Source organism: Petaurus breviceps, unplaced genomic scaffold, assembly GCF_028583685.1.
Source record: "Petaurus breviceps papuanus isolate PSGF00001 unplaced genomic scaffold, PetGlider_PUasm1.0 38, whole genome shotgun sequence".
Taxonomy (NCBI): domain Eukaryota; kingdom Metazoa; phylum Chordata; class Mammalia; order Diprotodontia; family Petauridae; genus Petaurus; species Petaurus breviceps.
Genome location: NW_027186304.1, coordinates 31,065,403 through 31,083,856, shown reverse-complemented (window position 1 = coordinate 31,083,856; position 18,454 = coordinate 31,065,403). Strand labels below are relative to the sequence as shown.

At 37.6% G+C, this 18,454-nt stretch overlaps 1 protein-coding gene across 2 annotated transcripts in view; it reads right to left on the bottom strand.

The window, feature by feature from the left end:
• Positions 1-18,454, bottom strand: part of MYOM1 (myomesin 1) — a 171,172-nt gene that overhangs the window by 30,333 nt on the left and 122,385 nt on the right. For both annotated transcript variants that reach the window (XM_069099711.1, XM_069099712.1), the window contains 3 exons: positions 6,704-6,860; positions 5,333-5,439; positions 4,415-4,459 (listed from right to left, as the gene is read on the bottom strand). In XM_069099711.1, coding sequence (XP_068955812.1) covers positions 4,415-4,459; positions 5,333-5,439; positions 6,704-6,860 — 309 coding nt within the window. The remainder of the gene's footprint in view (positions 1-4,414; positions 4,460-5,332; positions 5,440-6,703; positions 6,861-18,454) is intronic.

The following is an 18,454-nucleotide window of genomic DNA, read 5'->3' as shown; positions in this document are numbered from 1 at the left end:
GATTAAGTGACTTGCTGAAAGTTACACAAGTGATTTGTATCATGGACAATACATGAAATCAGGTCTTTTAGGCTCCAACACCAGCCCTCTTATCCATTATGCTGGCCTTCTATTCCTTCTATCTGCACAGAACACCCTGGAAACAGACCAGATTCATCCATCCTGCCATTCTGCCTGCTGCAGCCAGAGCCACAAGCCAGAGAGGACCATTTGTCTAATTTTAGCCTTAGATGTTTGCTTTTTCTGGTTCGCTCTCAGCCCTACTTTTCTCAGCACCTCAGGCAGATTCTAATTTGGTCCAGAACCACATCTGTTCTCGACTGGCCAACGAGAGGGGCATCAATGTCCGTGACTGCTCTGTAGTTAAAGCTGTTACAGAGGCACTGACCACCAGTTCCACTTTCTGGGCTCCAGAATTCTTGTAAATGACACTGCTTTTACTTTCACTCCAGCTTTCTCAGCTTAAGAAGGAAGCAGAAGCCTAAAAACTAAGAAAAAACATACACTTTCCTGGACTTTTCTATATATCTGCATTCCCACAGGATTGGTTTAGAGGTTTCTGAATTGATTTTTACATTTTTAGACTGAAGAATTTAGGGAATAACTTCTCATGTTAGTGTAATGGAATGCCAGGCTTCATTAAATTCCATGCACTTACATAGTATTTTATATAGCACTTTATATAGCATATAGTATATATATATATACACTATATATAGCATTTATGTATAAAGCATATAGTATATTAGTATATCACATATAGTATATATACTATATATAGCTATATAATACTATATAGCACTTATATATAGTACTTTAAGGTTTACAAAGTGTTTTATAAACATTTTATAAACATTATTTATATTTATAAACATTGGTCCTCACAACAGCCCTGGGAGTAGGTGCTATTATTAGCCCCACTTTACAGATGAGGAAACTGAGGCAAATAATGGTCTAATGACTTGTCCAGGGTCAAAAAGCTAGTAAGTGTCTAGAACTTGGGTCTTCTTGACTCCAGACTCAGCATCTATGCATTGTGCCGTCTATCTGCCACTTGACAACTAACAAAATCCTTTAAAATAATTTAGTTACTGTAAATCAGCCTTTACAAAACAAAGTAGGTAAATTGGGTTATGCCCCACCATCAGGTCTCTCAAAATACAAATGTGTTAACCTAATTTCCATGTTCTAAGATTATTAAACAGTGTTGCCCTGATATTAGAAACTAAAATAAAAAGCTTTCAAGCTTTTATGTAATAGGGGCTACTTTAAGGGGTTACCAAATAACTTTGGATTGAGGAATTGAGGTTTGCTCTCCATGGATTTTTTTGGAGGGACAGACCTGTGATTTCATTCTAACAATGAGGAAACTTCATCTACTATTGCAAATGAACACATGCCCTGCAGCTTACATTCTTAGAGAGATGCATTCACTCTCCATAGACTTAAAGGTAACCTATACAACTATCAAGTTCATTTCTTTGCCTAACCAAAACAACATATGAAAAATAAAGTCTTAAAAAAATAGTCTTACTGCCTATTCCCCTAAAATAATAGGCCTCTTATTTATTCATCCTCCCAAAAAACCTCAAGAGATCTCAAAATTACTTTTTTCTTTTTTTGCCTTTTTTTTTTAAGGGAAGAAGGCTGGGCAATTGGGGTTAAGTGACTTGTCCAAGGTCACAAGGCTAGTAAGTGTTAAGTGTCTGAGACTGGATTTTAATTCAGGTCCTCCTGACTCCAAGGCTGGTGCTCTATTCACTGTACCACCTAGCCGCCCCAAAAGTACTTATTTCTTGATCAGTTCTATTTTAGTACTAATGACTATAGATGTGCTACCAAGTTCAGATGTATTTGTAGATCCCTAACTCAGGACTGATTCACTATTTGCTATGCTCCCAAATTTTTCTTCTCCATTGTTATAGTCAAATGTAAATGATACTGCTCTTCTGGGATTCAATCAGTGTTTATTGACTGATCGTTTGGTTGACCCGTTGCTGCCCCCTGTTTCCACAAATAATTGAAAGTGGACCATCATTATTTCTAGGGCTCTATTTCACTAATAACAAATTTAAGGTCCGTTACTCTGACTCATCCTCACTTAATTTAGTGTGAGAGACAAAGTGCAAGTTAACCACCCCCCATACATTTCTGGCCTTCCGACATGGCTGCAGATCCCTGGGAATGAAAAAATGAGCTGGTACTAGCCATAGGGCTTTCTAACAGCTTTTTTCTCCCTAACAAGGTTGGAAGACTTGGACTCCTTTTCTTAGATTTACTCAGTATTTTTTTTTAACTCATGAACACTATTGTGCTCATTTCTGTCAGGACTTTATAAGGTGTGTATGACCCAATATTGTAAATCCTACTTTGTGAACAAGGACACTGTGATGAAGAGAGGGTAAGATAATTGCTTGACCCCCCCCTTCTTTGTAGTGCTTTCCCTCTGCTGATTATCTCCACTTTATCCTGTGTTTATAGCTTTTTTGGCACCCAGTTCTTTGGATGTTGTCTCCCCCGTTAGATTGTGAATTCCTCAAAAAACAAGGACCACCTTTTGTCTTTCTTTGTATCTCTAATACATAGCACAGTGCCCCACCATAGGAAGTACCTAATAAATGCTTGTTGACTTGACTTAACCAAGGTCACACAGTGAGTCAGTGGCAGGGGCCCCGTAAAAAAAAAATACGTTTTTAAAAAATTTAAAAATAGACCCAATACTTTGAGTTTCATTTGCAAATGAAAGGCATAAAATAAATAAAACACTTTTTTCTTTCAATTTTTACCTATAAAAATAAATAAGAAATTATTTTTCCAGTGATTCATGGGAGGATTTGAATCAGAATTTCCTAAGTCTTGTTCATGTATTCTCACTATATAGACATCTCAGTGTCTGACATTAATGGAGCAGACTAATTGGAGTTCTTTCAAGCTAGGCAGAGAGTTGGCCTTTAAAAGAGGCAGCTATGTTTTTAACATATGGAATACAAAGGAAACCTCTGAGTTATGCAAGGATCACGTGTTTATAACAACATTGCATTAGTTCCTATTTTAAGATTTTAAATACAAGTTCTGGGGAGTAACTTTCCACAGCTAATGAATGTTAATGGCAAAAGATGCTTTCAGCTCAATGTACCTTCAGAGTCTTCTTACAGGCTTACACACTCCTAACACTTAGCTGGGGCATCTCGTCTTTCAAGTAAGAGGGTCACTAGAGGAGTGTGCTAGAAAGTCCTAAAGGAGCTAGGTTAAATAAATATCAGATGAACCAACTGACTCTCTGCCCCTTTGCTTGACTAGTTCATCTTAATTAACTTTCCTTATGTGTAAGCTGGGAAAGACTAGTTTTGAGTGTCTGAAGTGATAAAACTCCTTCTCTGGGTTTTAATATAATACCATCGTTAGACTATTCAAAAAGAATTCAGTTCGACAAGGAGACATTTGTTTTGGCTCTGGCCTGTGATTTCATCAGCTTGGAGAAATCCCAGCATGGAAACTTTTTCCTCTGATGCAACTCAGCAACTCTATCTGTAACTTATAGTTTGAAGAGTTACCTGGGGCACCAAGGGTTTAAGTAACATGATCATAGTAACATAGCTAGTTTGTGTTACCGGTGGAACTTGAAGACAAGTCTTCCTTGAATTTATTTACTTTGTATGTGGGGGGGAGGGAACAAGACTTTATTAAGTCTTTATTAAGTACCTACTATGCGTCAAACACTGTGCTAAGTGCTTTATAATTATTATATTATTTGATCCTCACAAAAACCCGGGGAGGTTGGTGCTATTATTATCCTCATTTTAGAGTTGAGGAAACTGAGGCAGAAAGCACTTAAATGACTTATCCAGGATCACATGACTAATAAATATTTGAGGTAAAATTTGAACTAAGGTGTTCCTGACTTTAGGCCCAGTGGTCTATACATCGTGCCTCTTAGCTGCTTGGCATATAGCAGATATCTAATAAATGCTTATTGACCTATTGATTGCTGACTTCAAGGCCAGCCCTTTTCACCATGACCTCATTCTGCCTCTCCATGGAGACATAAGAATGAATATATCTGAAAAAAATGACAGAGACATGATATCAAAATATTTGTATAAAAAATTCATTCCATAATCTAGATCTTATTAGCTCCATTAAAAAGAACTACTTGAGGGCTGGTAGACTAAAGGAAATCTTTACTGCATCAGCGTCCTCATTTGGAGAATGAATTATTAGTTAAAAACAAAAATGATAGCATTATCTGACTTTTTAATTTACTAGGAAGTGCTATTGGAAAGATATATATTGCTGCCAAAATGTATGTCCCATCATGGTTCCTAAATTATCCATTTCTATCAGTGCCATCAATATTACTAGCTTGCCACACAGTGTGGTGACCACTGCCCATGAATACTTTTCTGATACTCACTTGGAAATTTGTGTTCTTGGCTGAGAGCAAGTAAACGTTTCATCTCTGGGAAAATAAAGAAAAAAAAGAGAGCTTTTAGTCCTTAATAATAATATGGATTAAAAGGTGTTTTACATATATTATTGTAGAGCAAATTCTACCATGTTCATTTTACAAATATCAGAACTTAAGCTTCAGAGAGGTTACACATGAAACAGCAGATATTGTTTAATTCCAAGTGTTCTCATTTCCAGTCCAGCATTCTTTTGGCTACATGAAATATCCAATCTGGTCTTTCACATAATATAAAAATGGCAAGTAATTATTAGAAACCATAGGATGTATTTAGGGATTATTTAATCCAGGAGTATATTGGTAAATGTTTAACAACCAGTCTATGAAAAAAATATGCTCATAACACACTTTTAAGTTCAATCTTCATTATTAACATTATATCCATCACTTTCTTTTTGATTTTGTTTGTTTGGGTTTTTTTTTTCTTTTTGGAGGGGAAAAGGGTAAAGTGACTTGCCCAAGGTTACACAGCTAGTTTTTGTGTTAAGTGTCTGAGGTCACATTTGAACTCAGGTCCACCTGACTCCAGGGCCGATGCTCTATTCACTGCGCCACCTAGCCACCCCCGTCAGTTTCTTAAGTCAAGAAAATCAACAAAACAATAACTCAAGCCCTGTAGTAAGTAACTGCCTATTTCTGAGGTATGAAGGCTCATATTGAAAATTTAACAATCAGCTTTTTTTAAACCCATAGGAGCTGTTTCCATCATGCCCCTGAATCCAACCTTGTCAATTTGCAATAAGACTCTACATAATTTGCCAAGGTCACGCATGGATAGTAAGTGTAGAACTTCTTGAACTTCAAATCTAGCACTCTTTTCTCTATCTCATTTTTCCAGATATCAGCAGAATGACTTAAACTTACCCTCTTCATCTATTAAATAGCTTGCAGCAATTCCATCAGTGTCTGTGACATCACAGGAGTAAATTCCCAAGTCATCTATTCCAAGGTCTTTAAAAGTAGCTTTAGTCCTTGAAAGTAAAATATGTGAATGGGGAAAGAAGTCATAAAAACAGATCTTGAAAAGTTAAGTACACTATATTTTTTAACTTTAAAAAAAGCATAAATGTAAAATGTCACTGGGAATGTACATACAATTGGGGGAAAGCATTTATAATCAAATTAACTTTTTTTTTGAAAGATATATTAGGCTTTTTTCAGGTACTTTTAGATTTTATGACTGAAAAATATATCACTGACCAGACTTCATGGTTTTGGCATCTCCCAACAAAGTACTATGAGATATATATTTTCAAACTTTGATTTAGTTTTATTATTTTAAAAATCTAATTATGTAATATTTATGGCCTCAAAGAATGTCAAAAGGTAGGCAAGATACAAAAAACAAAATGGGAGATTATAGAACTTTAGTCATGGAAAGGATCTTAGTGACTATCTTGTTGAATCCACTCATTTTAAAGAGTGAGAAATGAGGGCCAGAGAGTTTGTGACTTGCTCAATATCATATAAAGAGTTACTGGGAGATTCAAGACCAACTATTCTACTACACTATTCTCTCCCTGATAGAGGATGGGGGAAAATAGTCCCTTTCTGTCTCCTGAAATATTTTTCTGCACCAAACTTCTCTATATTCAACATCCTTAGAATTAATGAGAATTCTTCAAACCTCTTATGTAATGATAGCTGCCATTTATATAGCATTTTTACAGTTGCTTCTTCACAATAATCTTGCACAGTATTATTACCCCCTTTTTACAGATACGATAATGAAGTTTCAAAGAAATTAAGACTTATACATAGTGCCACAGTTTTTAAGTGACAGTCAGGATTAGACTCCCAAAGCCACTGTTCTTTCAATACTACCAGTCAAAATTCTCCTGACATCACTGATGAAAAAGAAAGATACATATGGAAATACTTTGCAACACAAATGTGAGCTATTTTTATCATCAGCACCCTTCAACATTCACATTGGCTTTGAGCTCTGTCCTTTTCTTATGTTTTGAGAGGCTCATCACCAGAAAATTGCCAGGAAGTGATGAATTTTTTCAGCCGTAGCAACTATGATAGAGTCTACTAAGTTACAGTCTACAATAGTCTGAATTGGTGGTGATTGTAGGGCTTTGAAATGATAAAATCCATGAAACACAGAAGCATGAGCTTTGACAATTCTGTGAAAAGTGTATAATCTTATGCAAGTTTCATCCCCTCCTTGCCAAAGTCATCCCAATAGAAAGTAAGCAGGAAATCAGTTACTAATGAAACATTGCTTACTTGTTGCCTTTGGTATCAACTTCTAGTCGAGTAGAATCTTCAACTGGTTCATAATTCTTGGACCAGATGAGTTTAGAGTCTTTGGACATCTGATCACATTCAAAGTTTAGTGAAATGACTCCATTATCATCAACATTGACAACAATCTCTTTGGTTCCTGTAAGATAAAAAAAAGGGGGGGGAATATTGATACTTTCTAGTAGAATCAATCAAATGAGTATCTTTTATTGTGATTTTCAGTTGCTTATACCTCAGACTCTTTGATAATGTGTAAGGAAGGAACCTCAATTTCTATATCCTAGTGATTAGTTCATCTGCTACCATCCCACCAAGTTAAATTTAAGTAAATTCACCTCAAAGAAACTGTGATTGTATTCTGAGATGACATTTCCAATAGTGGGGCTCTTACATTCAGGCCTCTTTGTGATCAATGTCACAGATTTACTTCTGGCCATGAAACAAAACAGAGCTGTTCTATACAGGGACCAGATCTGTGAACTCAGTCTCATTATCTTTGTGCTCTAATGAAAGGAAGGAAGGAAGGAAGGAGGAAAGAAGAAGAAAAGAAAGAAAAAAGGAAAGATGAAAGGAAAGGAGGAAAAAAGAAAAAAGAAGGAAGGAAGGAAATAAAGAAAGAAGGAAAGATGGAAGGAAAGGAAAAAGAAGCAAAGAAAGAAAAGGAAGAAGAAATAAAAAAGGAAACTAAGAAATTAAAAAAAAAACAGCAGAAAAAAACTAGGGGGGAGTAGCAGGGGTGGAAGGAGGAGAATCATAACAAGTCATTCTGGCTCCAAGAGTAAGGACTATAAAATGTACATTTGGGCAAGGAGCAGGGAAAGTCCACTCAAAGAAAAATTGTAAGAAAAATTCAGCTGAGGGTGGGAGAGAGAATATGGGCCTAAAGCTATAGAGAAAAAGATCCCTATACGCAGGGAAGAGTGAGGCCATGCCAGGCAGAAGAGAAGGAAAAGGAAGAAGTGAGTTCTGTGTGCTTCCTATTTTAACTAATTATTCTTCTTTAGCTAGTTTCTTCTTCTTTTTCTTAACTAGTTCCTAAACTCAGTTTTTTGCAGCTGCTGAAGAAGTACAAGTGCCATAAACATCCTCCAGATTTCAATGTCCTGAGACAAAATGCTGGTCACATCAACTTACTTATAGTTTGGGGAGGGAGCTGTATTTTTATTTGTAAGATCTTAAACAATTCAAGATCATAAAATATAGATAAACTTGTTCTGCTGATAGCTCAGATTTAAATAAGCCTAAGTGAGCCATTTGGAAAAAAGCTTAGCTTCCAATTCTGCATTTACTATATGAAGAGTTCAGAGATATGAAGGACCCAGATTTTGGGAGACTTTAAGTTCTATAGGTTCAACTATGCGATTAGTTTGTAAAGAGTTATAGTTGGAAATTTTGATTTTTTAAATGATATAAATGCATTTATAATTTTTTAAATTTTAATCAGAGGTTTGGGTAAAAGGAATAAAATTAGTTCATGTTTGGAATTAGTTTTTTTTAATAAACAATAAAATTGAATTGCCTCTACAATGAACACATTTCAAGGAGATAAATATGTGCAATGTTTGGAGACATTTACATCTGTATTCACATTTCCGGAGGAAGTGAAAAAAGGTTACTGATTCAACACACACACACACACACCCAAAAGAATAAGTTTTAGTCAAATGATTTAATCCTAGAAGGGTGCAATTTTATTAAAAGCATTGGAAACCTTCCTACAGCTAATATTTTCCAAGCAGTTGAAAATTTTTCCTTTAGAGTGGTTTATAACAGGCAAGCATTTTGGTCGACTGTACAATAAAAAGTCATCAACAGAAAGCAAATTGGAAAAGAGTACCCAGGGAAAGGGCAGAAGGATATTAATATTCTGCCAGTCTGGGGAAAGGAGGACCATCATTCCTGAGGAGTAAAAGTAAAACAGGGGCCTTATTCAAGAATGAGCTTCCTGATGCCGCTGTTGAGTATATGCGAGAAACCTACAAACAATGGTTTTTGATGCCTGCTAAAGCTTGGAGAAAGCGTGCAGGGATGCGATGGGATGGAGAGGGGATGGGTACTGTAGTCATCATCATCATTGCTATCATCATCATCTTATTCTTCTTTTAATGATTATTTTTGTATTGCAGAGATATATGCAGACTGAAGTGAGGAAGAATCAAGGTGCTGCTGACTAGTTTACTCCATTATACATTTGTTCCACATATAATTTTTAAAAATAACTTCACCAAATGAGGCCAGCCTTCATTTTGTTCTCCATAGCTCACACTAACCCTCATCAGTACACATTTGGAACCTGCAGCTAGAGCTTAAAGATTTTAAAATAGCTCACTCTTTGGCACACTGTGGTCCAGGAAGTGCTACCAGACACATTTAGCATGGTTGAGTCACAGAGGGAATGTATACTTTCATTCCACTGTACTCTGTGCTGGGAGAAGATGGAAAGAACAATGTCAAAAGCCAAACTACATCTTTAATGGGCGATTCATATACACTTCAGATGGAAGCAGGGACAGCCTCTGCATCCTAATCGCTGATTTGCTTAGTTGTCATGTTTTGTAAGACTAAATAAGAAGGAACTAAATAAGTCGGATGTATGCTGCTTGTTACCCGAGGGGTCTGATTTAAAGTTGTAAAAGAAATACTGCTTAAAGCTCAGCAATTTATTTTTATTAAAGAGAAGTACCTGCTTTTATTCAACAACTAAGGGAGTGCCAAAACCAGAGGAATCCAAACATTCTGATTTCCTTTCTTCCCTAGTGTTTATTCTTTACCTCGCTTGTCTGGTACTCGGCTATTTGGCAACATCACCTATCCAGAACACAGTCGAGAAATAGGAAGTAGGGAAAATGGCCAATGAACACTCAAGACAACACATGCATGCTCCTGGGACCTCCCCCAGAGGCTTATTATTCTTGACTTAGATACAATTCTGGAAAGTTTAGTCATTGGATTTCCGAGCCCACTAAAACCCAGAAACAGACAATTAGAAGAGGAGCTGCCCTAGGTAAGTATACCTTATAGCAGCAATAAAATGACAGCTGACAAGAAGGGAGGAAACGGGGGAAAACCCTCTACACATCAAAATAATTCAAAAGTACAGCTATCTACTTGGCCATTTGGTACAGACACAAGAAGCCCTACAGCTCCATTTGGTCTCACAGCACAGAACAATAATTGGCACTCATAATGATGATCTTGAGTCATAAGAAAAAGTTAAATTATGTTTTGTACTCTGTTTAAGAAGGCAGGAAAGTATAATACATTTTAAAGATGCTAGCTTACATTCACAATTGTCAAAGTAAAAACAAATTTTGGGTGCTTTAAGAGAATAGATGAATTCTCATCTCTCTAGAATACATAGCTATTTAGCCTTTCTGGATACCTCCTCCACCCCCCAACTGTCCCACCCCCAGCACCACGTGTTCTGTCTCAAAATTTCTTTATATTTATTTTCATTATGTTTTGTATGCATTTGTACATATGCATGTTTTTTTTCTCTAATGGAATGTAAGCTTCTTGAGGGATGCTTTCCCCCCTTCTTTTTTATACCCAGTGCCTAGTACAGTGCCTGGCACATGATAGCACTCTAGTAAATGCTTCTTGGATGGTGCACTTACTTGTTTTTTGAAATCTGAAGATAGCTGAGATTTTACTGTATTAAAAAGCTTTGAGAACTTTGTAGGAAAATGCAAAGCTAAAAAAAACCCCTGGGTTCTATTATAAGTCCCAATTATCATGTATCTCTTTATCATAACACAAGATTTCTTCATCAAGAACATATAGGGACAGGGCAGCTAGGTGGTACAGTGAAGAACACTGGCCCTGGAGTCAGGAGGACCCAAGTTCAAATTCAGCCTCAGACACTTAACAGTAGCTGTGTGACCTTGGACAAGTCATTTAACCCAATTGCCCTGCCTTCCCCCCTCCAAAAAAAAAAAAGACAAAAAAAATAAAAAGAACACATAGGGAATTGATAATTATATAAAAAAATCACAGACAGCATTAAAGAAAACCTCTTTAAGCAAAATCTGCTCTCATAGCAAATATATCTGATAGTGTATTCCACCTTCTGCTCTCATAGTCCCCATCTCTTCACCAAGAAAAAGCTACACTGCCATTTGGAAAAGGAAGCAAATGGAATTACAACTTTTAACTTTTGAAAAATTAGTTTCACTAAAAATATGCTAAACTTTAATCAGATGTGATAAATGCAAGCAAACAATTCTGAAGATTGTAGGGGAGACTTATAAAGAATCTGGAACTCGAGTGTACAATCCTCCAATCAAGCTCATTACAGAATACTTCAAGTTGAGTGGAATGGGAGGCATCTACTTCAGGGACGTTATGAGTCACAGTATGTGCTGGGTCCTGAGAAATGAGTACTTAAAAAGATGATAAGCTGGTTTCTTGGGTTACTAGCTATCACAGTACTTTTGAGTTGCAATGGCTGAATATTAGTAGTATCTCAACATCCACCAAAGGTCAGGTTTTGCTTAGAGAGTTAAAAATATGGAACAAACAAGCTTTCTGTTCCACAGGCTCCAGCACTAGGGCCTAGCATTGTGGAGTTCTCCATGTTCATACTCATACCCTGATGTTTCCTTCCTGTGCCTCTGTTTGTTATTACAGGGTTCAATGTGGTGGTAATTTGGAGAGTGACACAGCTCATTAGAATCATTTACAGCAATTCTTGTCTTAATAATGACAAATAACCCAGGGAATATTTTATTTTTCAAATGTGATTCTAGCCAATGTGTTACACTGTCCTTTAGAAAGGAAGCAACTGGTTTGACTAAATGCTTTGTGAAGGTAACTGGGAGAGCAACCAAGAGAATAGATGATGATCATTGGAAGTGGAATCATCTATTAAATTCTAAAGAAAAAGATGCCACTTCAGAGATGAGGTTCAAGCAAAATGGAATAAAGAATTTTGTTTCTACTAAAAAAAATCAATAACAGAGAATAGCCAAGAGAGAGGAAATGGTGGGTATGGAGGGAAGGAAAAACTGGCCTAAGAAGAAAGATAGCATCAAGGATTTGAATAAGAGGGTGGGTCCTAGAGAGGAAAAGAGCTACCTCTTCATCAGACTAGAATAACAAAAGAGAGAACAGGGGATGATGAAACATAGAATATGTTGAATGTAGGGTATTAAAATGTAGAATGTGGGAGAAGAAGAAATTTGTCCTGTCATTAGGATAAAGAATATCTATTTTCTCAGTAAAGTATAAGGCAGGTTCTCTGCTTCCAGGGTAGGGGGAGAAGTCATATGGGAAGGCTTGAGGATAGAAGAAAATGTTTGGAATAGTCTCTTTGAAGAATACTTTAGGGAATAAATTAGAGAGGAATAAAAGGGTTGTCCTGTGGCACTGATGACCCAGTTGAGTTTACAGAACATTTGTAGTGGGCTCAGTCAACCAAAGTCATTTAGCTTCATCAATTCAGCATCATGTGAATAGGAATGAAGGAGATAGACAGTGGGTTGGGAGCTGGCAAGAGACAAGTCCCAAACCAGACACGTTTTGGTTTGTGAGCTGTAATTATAACTTCATGGGACAAACACATTCAAGTGAAAAATTTGACAGCCTAAAATGATCTCTTAAGCCACTCTCAGACTCCATCCTCAGAGTGTTTTCATACACTTGTTGGCTGACTAATTACTGACTGATTAACTGATCAGAGGAGTTCTCTTATTAACCCAAGGAGATGCAGGGTGGTAAGTCTTTGTTTGGGTTTTTTTTTATTACATCTTATGGAGAGCATGGAGCTGCTCTCTAAAGGCTCCTGGAGAATAGGTCTTAATGTTTATGGATGAATTGATTGGTTCTGATGCCTTTGGTACAGAATGTATGTGTGTGTGTGGAACTGTCCCTTTGTTCTGGCCTATAAAAAAGGAGTCCAAAAAACCCATCACCACCACCATAACAAAAGGAGTCCACTCAGAGATTCAGGTCTCTTTTCCCTTTCTGGGAATTATCATATTCCTGAGGGTAAGGGGATAATGGCTGCCTTGTGACAGAAGCACATGAGAGATGTTCAAGCTCTGCTTGAACCATCAAAGTGAAGAATTCAGACTCCATCTTCCTGCAGAGGCACCAGATTTGGAGAGGTAGTTGAGTAGATTCTCAGTCCAAACAGCTGTAGAAAGAGGAACTGTATGGCCAAGTGATGAGAGTTCCTGAATTCTACTTTTATGAAGGATACTCGAATTCCTTGCTTCAATCATCTGAGATAAAGGAGTGCTGAGTGCCTGTCTCTTAGAGAATCATTACGTGGCACTTGAGGCTATAGAAATACCAAGGGAGTATAAATTGTGAGCAAAAGACATGGATTTTTGCCAAACTCTATTGCTATAAGTTATTTAGGCCATAGAAGAACTGAAGAGACTAGTTTAGTAGTTCTAAATGTGTTTCCTTTCCAAAGGGAGTCTGAGCCCTTTAAAGTAATACCATAAGAATGTATGGATTCCTGGCATTTAAAGTGGGACTCTCTAGAATGTCTGAGGGTTTCCAATCTAGCAAATCCAAAGATTATTCCTTCCAGAAAATTTAAAACACAAAGATTGGATGCCCACATAGGTAAAGAAGGATCCACCAGAATGTCTTAGGGGTTATACATAAGCAACTCAAAGCTTTGTTTTCCTTCCCCATAATAGACTATAGGGTGATGCTATGAATTTAGAGTATATTAAGATCCTTGGGGAAATTAGGTCTCATCAGAGCAGTAGAGGAATTGTATTGACATGGACTTCTGTGAGTCTTTTTATGTGGATCTGCATTTTTTGTGGGGGGTAGAATAAAGGCTGTCCCATGCCTGCGATCTATTATGCATTGCTGCATTGAGTGTTTGCATGGGAATGGTGGACTCTTTCACCCACATCTAAGGAGATTCAAACATGAACCAAAGAGAGAGAATGGTCTGGCGGGCAGTCCCAGAGAATGAACCTAGTCCACATAAAACAAACAAACAAAAAGTGGAGCATGGGTTATGCCCATTTTTAATGAATGGTCTTTCCAGCTGATTCAATGCTTTCAGTGAGTTTCTGCTTGTTTCCTGCTCTGTAATCCTATTGCTTGCCTTATTTTTAGTTCTTTGTGCTGATTTTAAAGGCAAAATAATAATAACATAGCTTTTAAAAAATTAATCATGAGGTAAATCATCTGTTTTGTGTAAAGGGATCGTACTTGACAACTGCATAATATTTGTAACAGGCACTGATACTGCTTTTCTGCTTTTGTTTTTATGAACTCAATAGCAAAGGAATGAATTGGAAAGTAATATCTTTTTTTCTTTATCTCCCAAATGGATTTAAAAGATAAAGAAAACTCAATAAAATATATGTTTAAATTGAATTGCTAGGAAGTACAGTGTAATGTCTCAAGAGTTAGCCTTAAAGAGAAGAAGACCAGGTTGCAAGTCTCCTCTCTGACATACGCAAGGCATTCACCTTTCAGCTCTCTGGTAAAGGCTCTAAAACTATAAGGTACAGACAAGATGGCAGATCACCATTAGCAGAAGAAGAATGCTCTTCCCCATACCAGTGGAATCCCAGGTCCAGTCTCTGCTCCTCAAACTTAATTAACTTTCATGTGTCTGTACTTAAAGATCCTTATAAAGAATTCTCTCTAATTTTTCTTTAAATTCAAAGCATTTTAGATCAATAAGACTTTTGCTTTCTCCAAACCTCAGATTAACTTTTGCCTTTTTCCAGGGGAACTTCTGACAAGTCTATAGAACTTCGGGGAAGGAAATTCTAACTCTGAAAACAAAAATCAAAAGGGGTGTGTGTGTGGGCATACACACACATAAAATTAAAAACCAAAATGCAAAAGTATATACACACATATATGTGTATACTACATGTATGTGTTTATATGTGTATGTATAAAGGACAGAAGTAGTAGCTTGGTGGCTGATGCTGTGGAAATGGTGCCCAGTGGGTAGGCACCAGAAAGCAGGGTATGTCCATATGGAGGAATGCCTCCCACAATCTAGGAGAGGTCAAAGCTTTGGCCACCCCACTCCCCAGCAAGTGATTTTATAAATAACCTGTAGGATAGTTCCCTCCGTGCTGATTACATTCTCATGGTGAACAACCTTGCCCCAGCTTATTCTCCAGTGAACTCCAGCATGGAACATTGTAGGTATGGATATTATTCATCCTGGGGTACTCTCCCATCAACTGACTTTGTTTTTTCCCCATAGTCATATACTATGCAATATACAGGTGAAAATATGTATATATGTGTGTGTACATATATATATATATATATGTACAGTTTATATAATGGGTTGGCCCCCTTTCTCTAATGTACACAATCTTTAATATCCAATCTAGGGCTAAAGATATTCTAGGCAAGGTTCTCTGGATGGGGATTCAATCCTTTATGGAACTCCATAGATCTATTTCTAATAAAAGGCAAGTAGATCAGTTCATTTAGAAACTTTGGAAACAGAACTCATGAGTACCTGTGAGTGTGGTACTGGTACAGTGCCTAGCTCATAGTAGAAGATTAGTAAATGTTTATTGATTGACTCATTGATACCTGATATCAAAATCTGACATACTGAGCCTCAGAAGGTTTCCTGGCATGTCTGAATTTCACAGTAACAACCAGAGATAGTTACTTAGCTTCCCTACCCCAGGCCTTCCCATATAGATGCTGCTACTGATCTAAGGATCAGTAAGGAATCACTAAGGAATACAAATCAGGCTGCAGAAAGAATAATAGATATATAACCAGAGGACGTGGAATCAAATCCCATCTGTCTTAATTAACCAGTTGTGCTGTTTAACCTTAGACAAGTAATTTCATCTTTCTTGGCCTCAGTCTCCTCACTTGTAAAAACAAGGGGCTGGGCTCCATGATCTCCAGTATCTAGTACCTCTGGTATCCTTGTTAGCTCTAAAGTAAGGATCATGCTTTTCCTATAGTGGTCCATCCCTCTCCTTGTGCTTCAACACTGTTCTAATACCCAGTGGCCAGGAAATAGAGGGAAAGAAGCTGACCCACCCAGCAAGTTCAACTCAGGGTCATGCCTTAGACTTTATGGGCAGTCCTATATCATATGAGCTAATGATGACAAATATTGTTGTAAAAAGTCAGATCATAAGAGGCATTTCTGGAGCAGCAAAAAAATCATTTTTAATCTTAGCTGTGGAATAATCTTTTCTAAGTAATAGATTTCTTGCTAAAGCAGGACATTTTTCATCTTGCTATTTGGGATCTCCATTACTAGCATTATTAGTATTCATAGAAATGTCTGTGTTAAATCCTTTTGCACATTTCCTGACTACACCAAGATCCAAAATGCTGCCAGCCACAGCAGGTTCAGGTAACTTTCCACTTAATTAGAATTACAGTGTAGGTGTCTTGTGAGGTGTGTTTGAAGCTTGCTATTAGATGATAAGGTTTGTTTTCAGTATAAAATCTCAATAACAGTTCCCAAGAGACAATTCTTTTTAAATTGGAAACTGAACTTTAAGGCAGGTCACTGACTTTCATTCTGGCACAGCCTTAAGATAAAATAACCAATTTCTATATGAAAATTGTAGAATCATAGGGTCCTACCTCAAGAGATGGAAGGAAACTCAGAGGTGATATGATGTACTCAGAGGCTAAGGATGCTAGAGATCATTGAGCCCATCCCCTTGATTTTACAGGTAAGGAAACCAAGGCCAAAAAAGGTGAAACGACTTACTCAAGGTTACACAATTGGTAAGTAAGGAATTTGGTCTCAGGTCCTCTGATTATATAGCCAATATTCTTTTGGTAGCTTGACATATAAATTCTCAGTGTTTAGTCTCAGGACCTTTTTGTGCCCTTAAAGATTATTGTTGTTATTCAGTTGTTTCTTGCTCTTCGTGACCCCATTTGGAGTTTTCTTGGCAAGGATTCTGGAGTGGCTTGCCATTTCCTTCTCCAGTTCATTTTACAGATGAGGAAACCGAGGTAAACAAGGTTAAGTGACTTTCTCAGGGTCATACAACTAGTAAGTGTCTTTGGCCAGATTTGAACTAGGAAAATGAGTTTTTCTGATTCCAGGCCTGCAGTTCTATCTACTGTGCCATCCAGCGGCCCTGAAAGAGCTTTTATTTGTGTAGGTTATATCTATTTATCATATTTGAGAATTTAAATCCTAGTATTATTATGAAAATAGTTTTTACCTCATGGTCCCCTTGAAAGGGTCTGAGGGACTCTTAGGCATTCCCAGATGATTTTGAATACCATTCATATCTAATACGATCCCTTCATTTTACAGACGAGGAAACTGAGGCCTAGAGAGGTCAAGTCACCTGACCAAGACAACACAGGCAACAATAATAAGTGAGGAGTCACTTTGTGTTTCCACAGTAAGATGAAGGCTTGGCTTCTACAAGCAGAAAAGTTTTATATTAACTATAAGCTTCCTATTATGTAAATATCTTTGGAGTTAATGCATTCCCTCCCCAACTTTGCAGCTCAGAATTACTCAAGCTTCTTTCAAGGCTCAGACTCCAGAGCCACCTCCCGTGGAAAGCTTTTCCTGATCCCCCTGAGAGGTCCAGTGACAGTCACAGAGCTAGTGTGCATCAGAAGCAGGACCTAGGTCTTCCTGAATTGAAGGCTGACTCTCTATCCATTATGCCACACTGCCAATGGTAACCCATACCCAGAAGAAAGCTCCTAGCAGGCAGGGACCATTTGTTTTACTGTCTCCCGGGGACCTAATATAGTATTTGCCCATAGTAGGCACTTGACCAGTGCTTTTTTATTGTATTGAATGAAGTTGCATAGAAAATAATCTTGGAACACACAATTCCTCATGCCTCTCCAGTGTAGCTCTTGGGAATTAGGGCGGTGCAATGAAAAGACTGCTGAGCCTGGGTTTAGACTACCTGGGTTCAAATTCTGACTCTGCTACTCAATAACTGTGGGGCCCTGGGAGAGTCACTTCACCCCATGTGCTTCAGTCTCTGTAAAATCAGAGGGTTACACTGGATGACCTCAAAGGTCCCTTCCAACTCCATATGCATGCTTTTGTGAATTCCAGGGTCGTTGTGTAGAGCAAGGGTTCTTAACCTGGTGTCTATGCCCCTCCCCCCAACTATCAGTTGTTACATTTCAGGGGGTCTTTGAACTTGGCTGAGAAAAAAATTACTTCTATCAGTAGTATTAGTATTCTTTGTAATGTCCAGCACACAGCAAATGCTTAATAAATACTTGTCGACTAATCTGTATTTTATTGCATCCATTATTCATTTTAAAACATTCTGAAAAGGAACTTCATCAGGGGACTATGATATAAAAAAAGACCAAGAACCCCTGATTTCAAGTAAATTGTTTTTTGACAAATCTAACACCATAGCAAACACCATTCACAGAGTTCACAGATGTTTCAAGCTGGAAAGGAACTAGGCCCACTCTCTTATTTTACAGATGTAAAGAATTTATGTGACTTGCTGCTGCTTGCCTCAGGAGTTAAGTGGCTGGGCTTGATTTTGAACTCAGACCTGGTGACTTCAAATTCAGTTATCTTTCCGTGCCCCTTCCAGTTTAGGAATTTTGTCTCTGTACATAGCTTTCATTTCTGTGCTCTTCCTTCCTTCCTTCCTTCCTTCCTTCCTTCCTTCCTTCCTTCCTTCCTTCCTTCCTTCCTTCCTTCCTTCCTTCCTTCTTTCCTTCCTTCCTTCCTTCCTTCCTTCCTTCCTTCCTTCCTTCCTTCTTTCCTTCCTTCCTTCCTTCCTTCCTTCC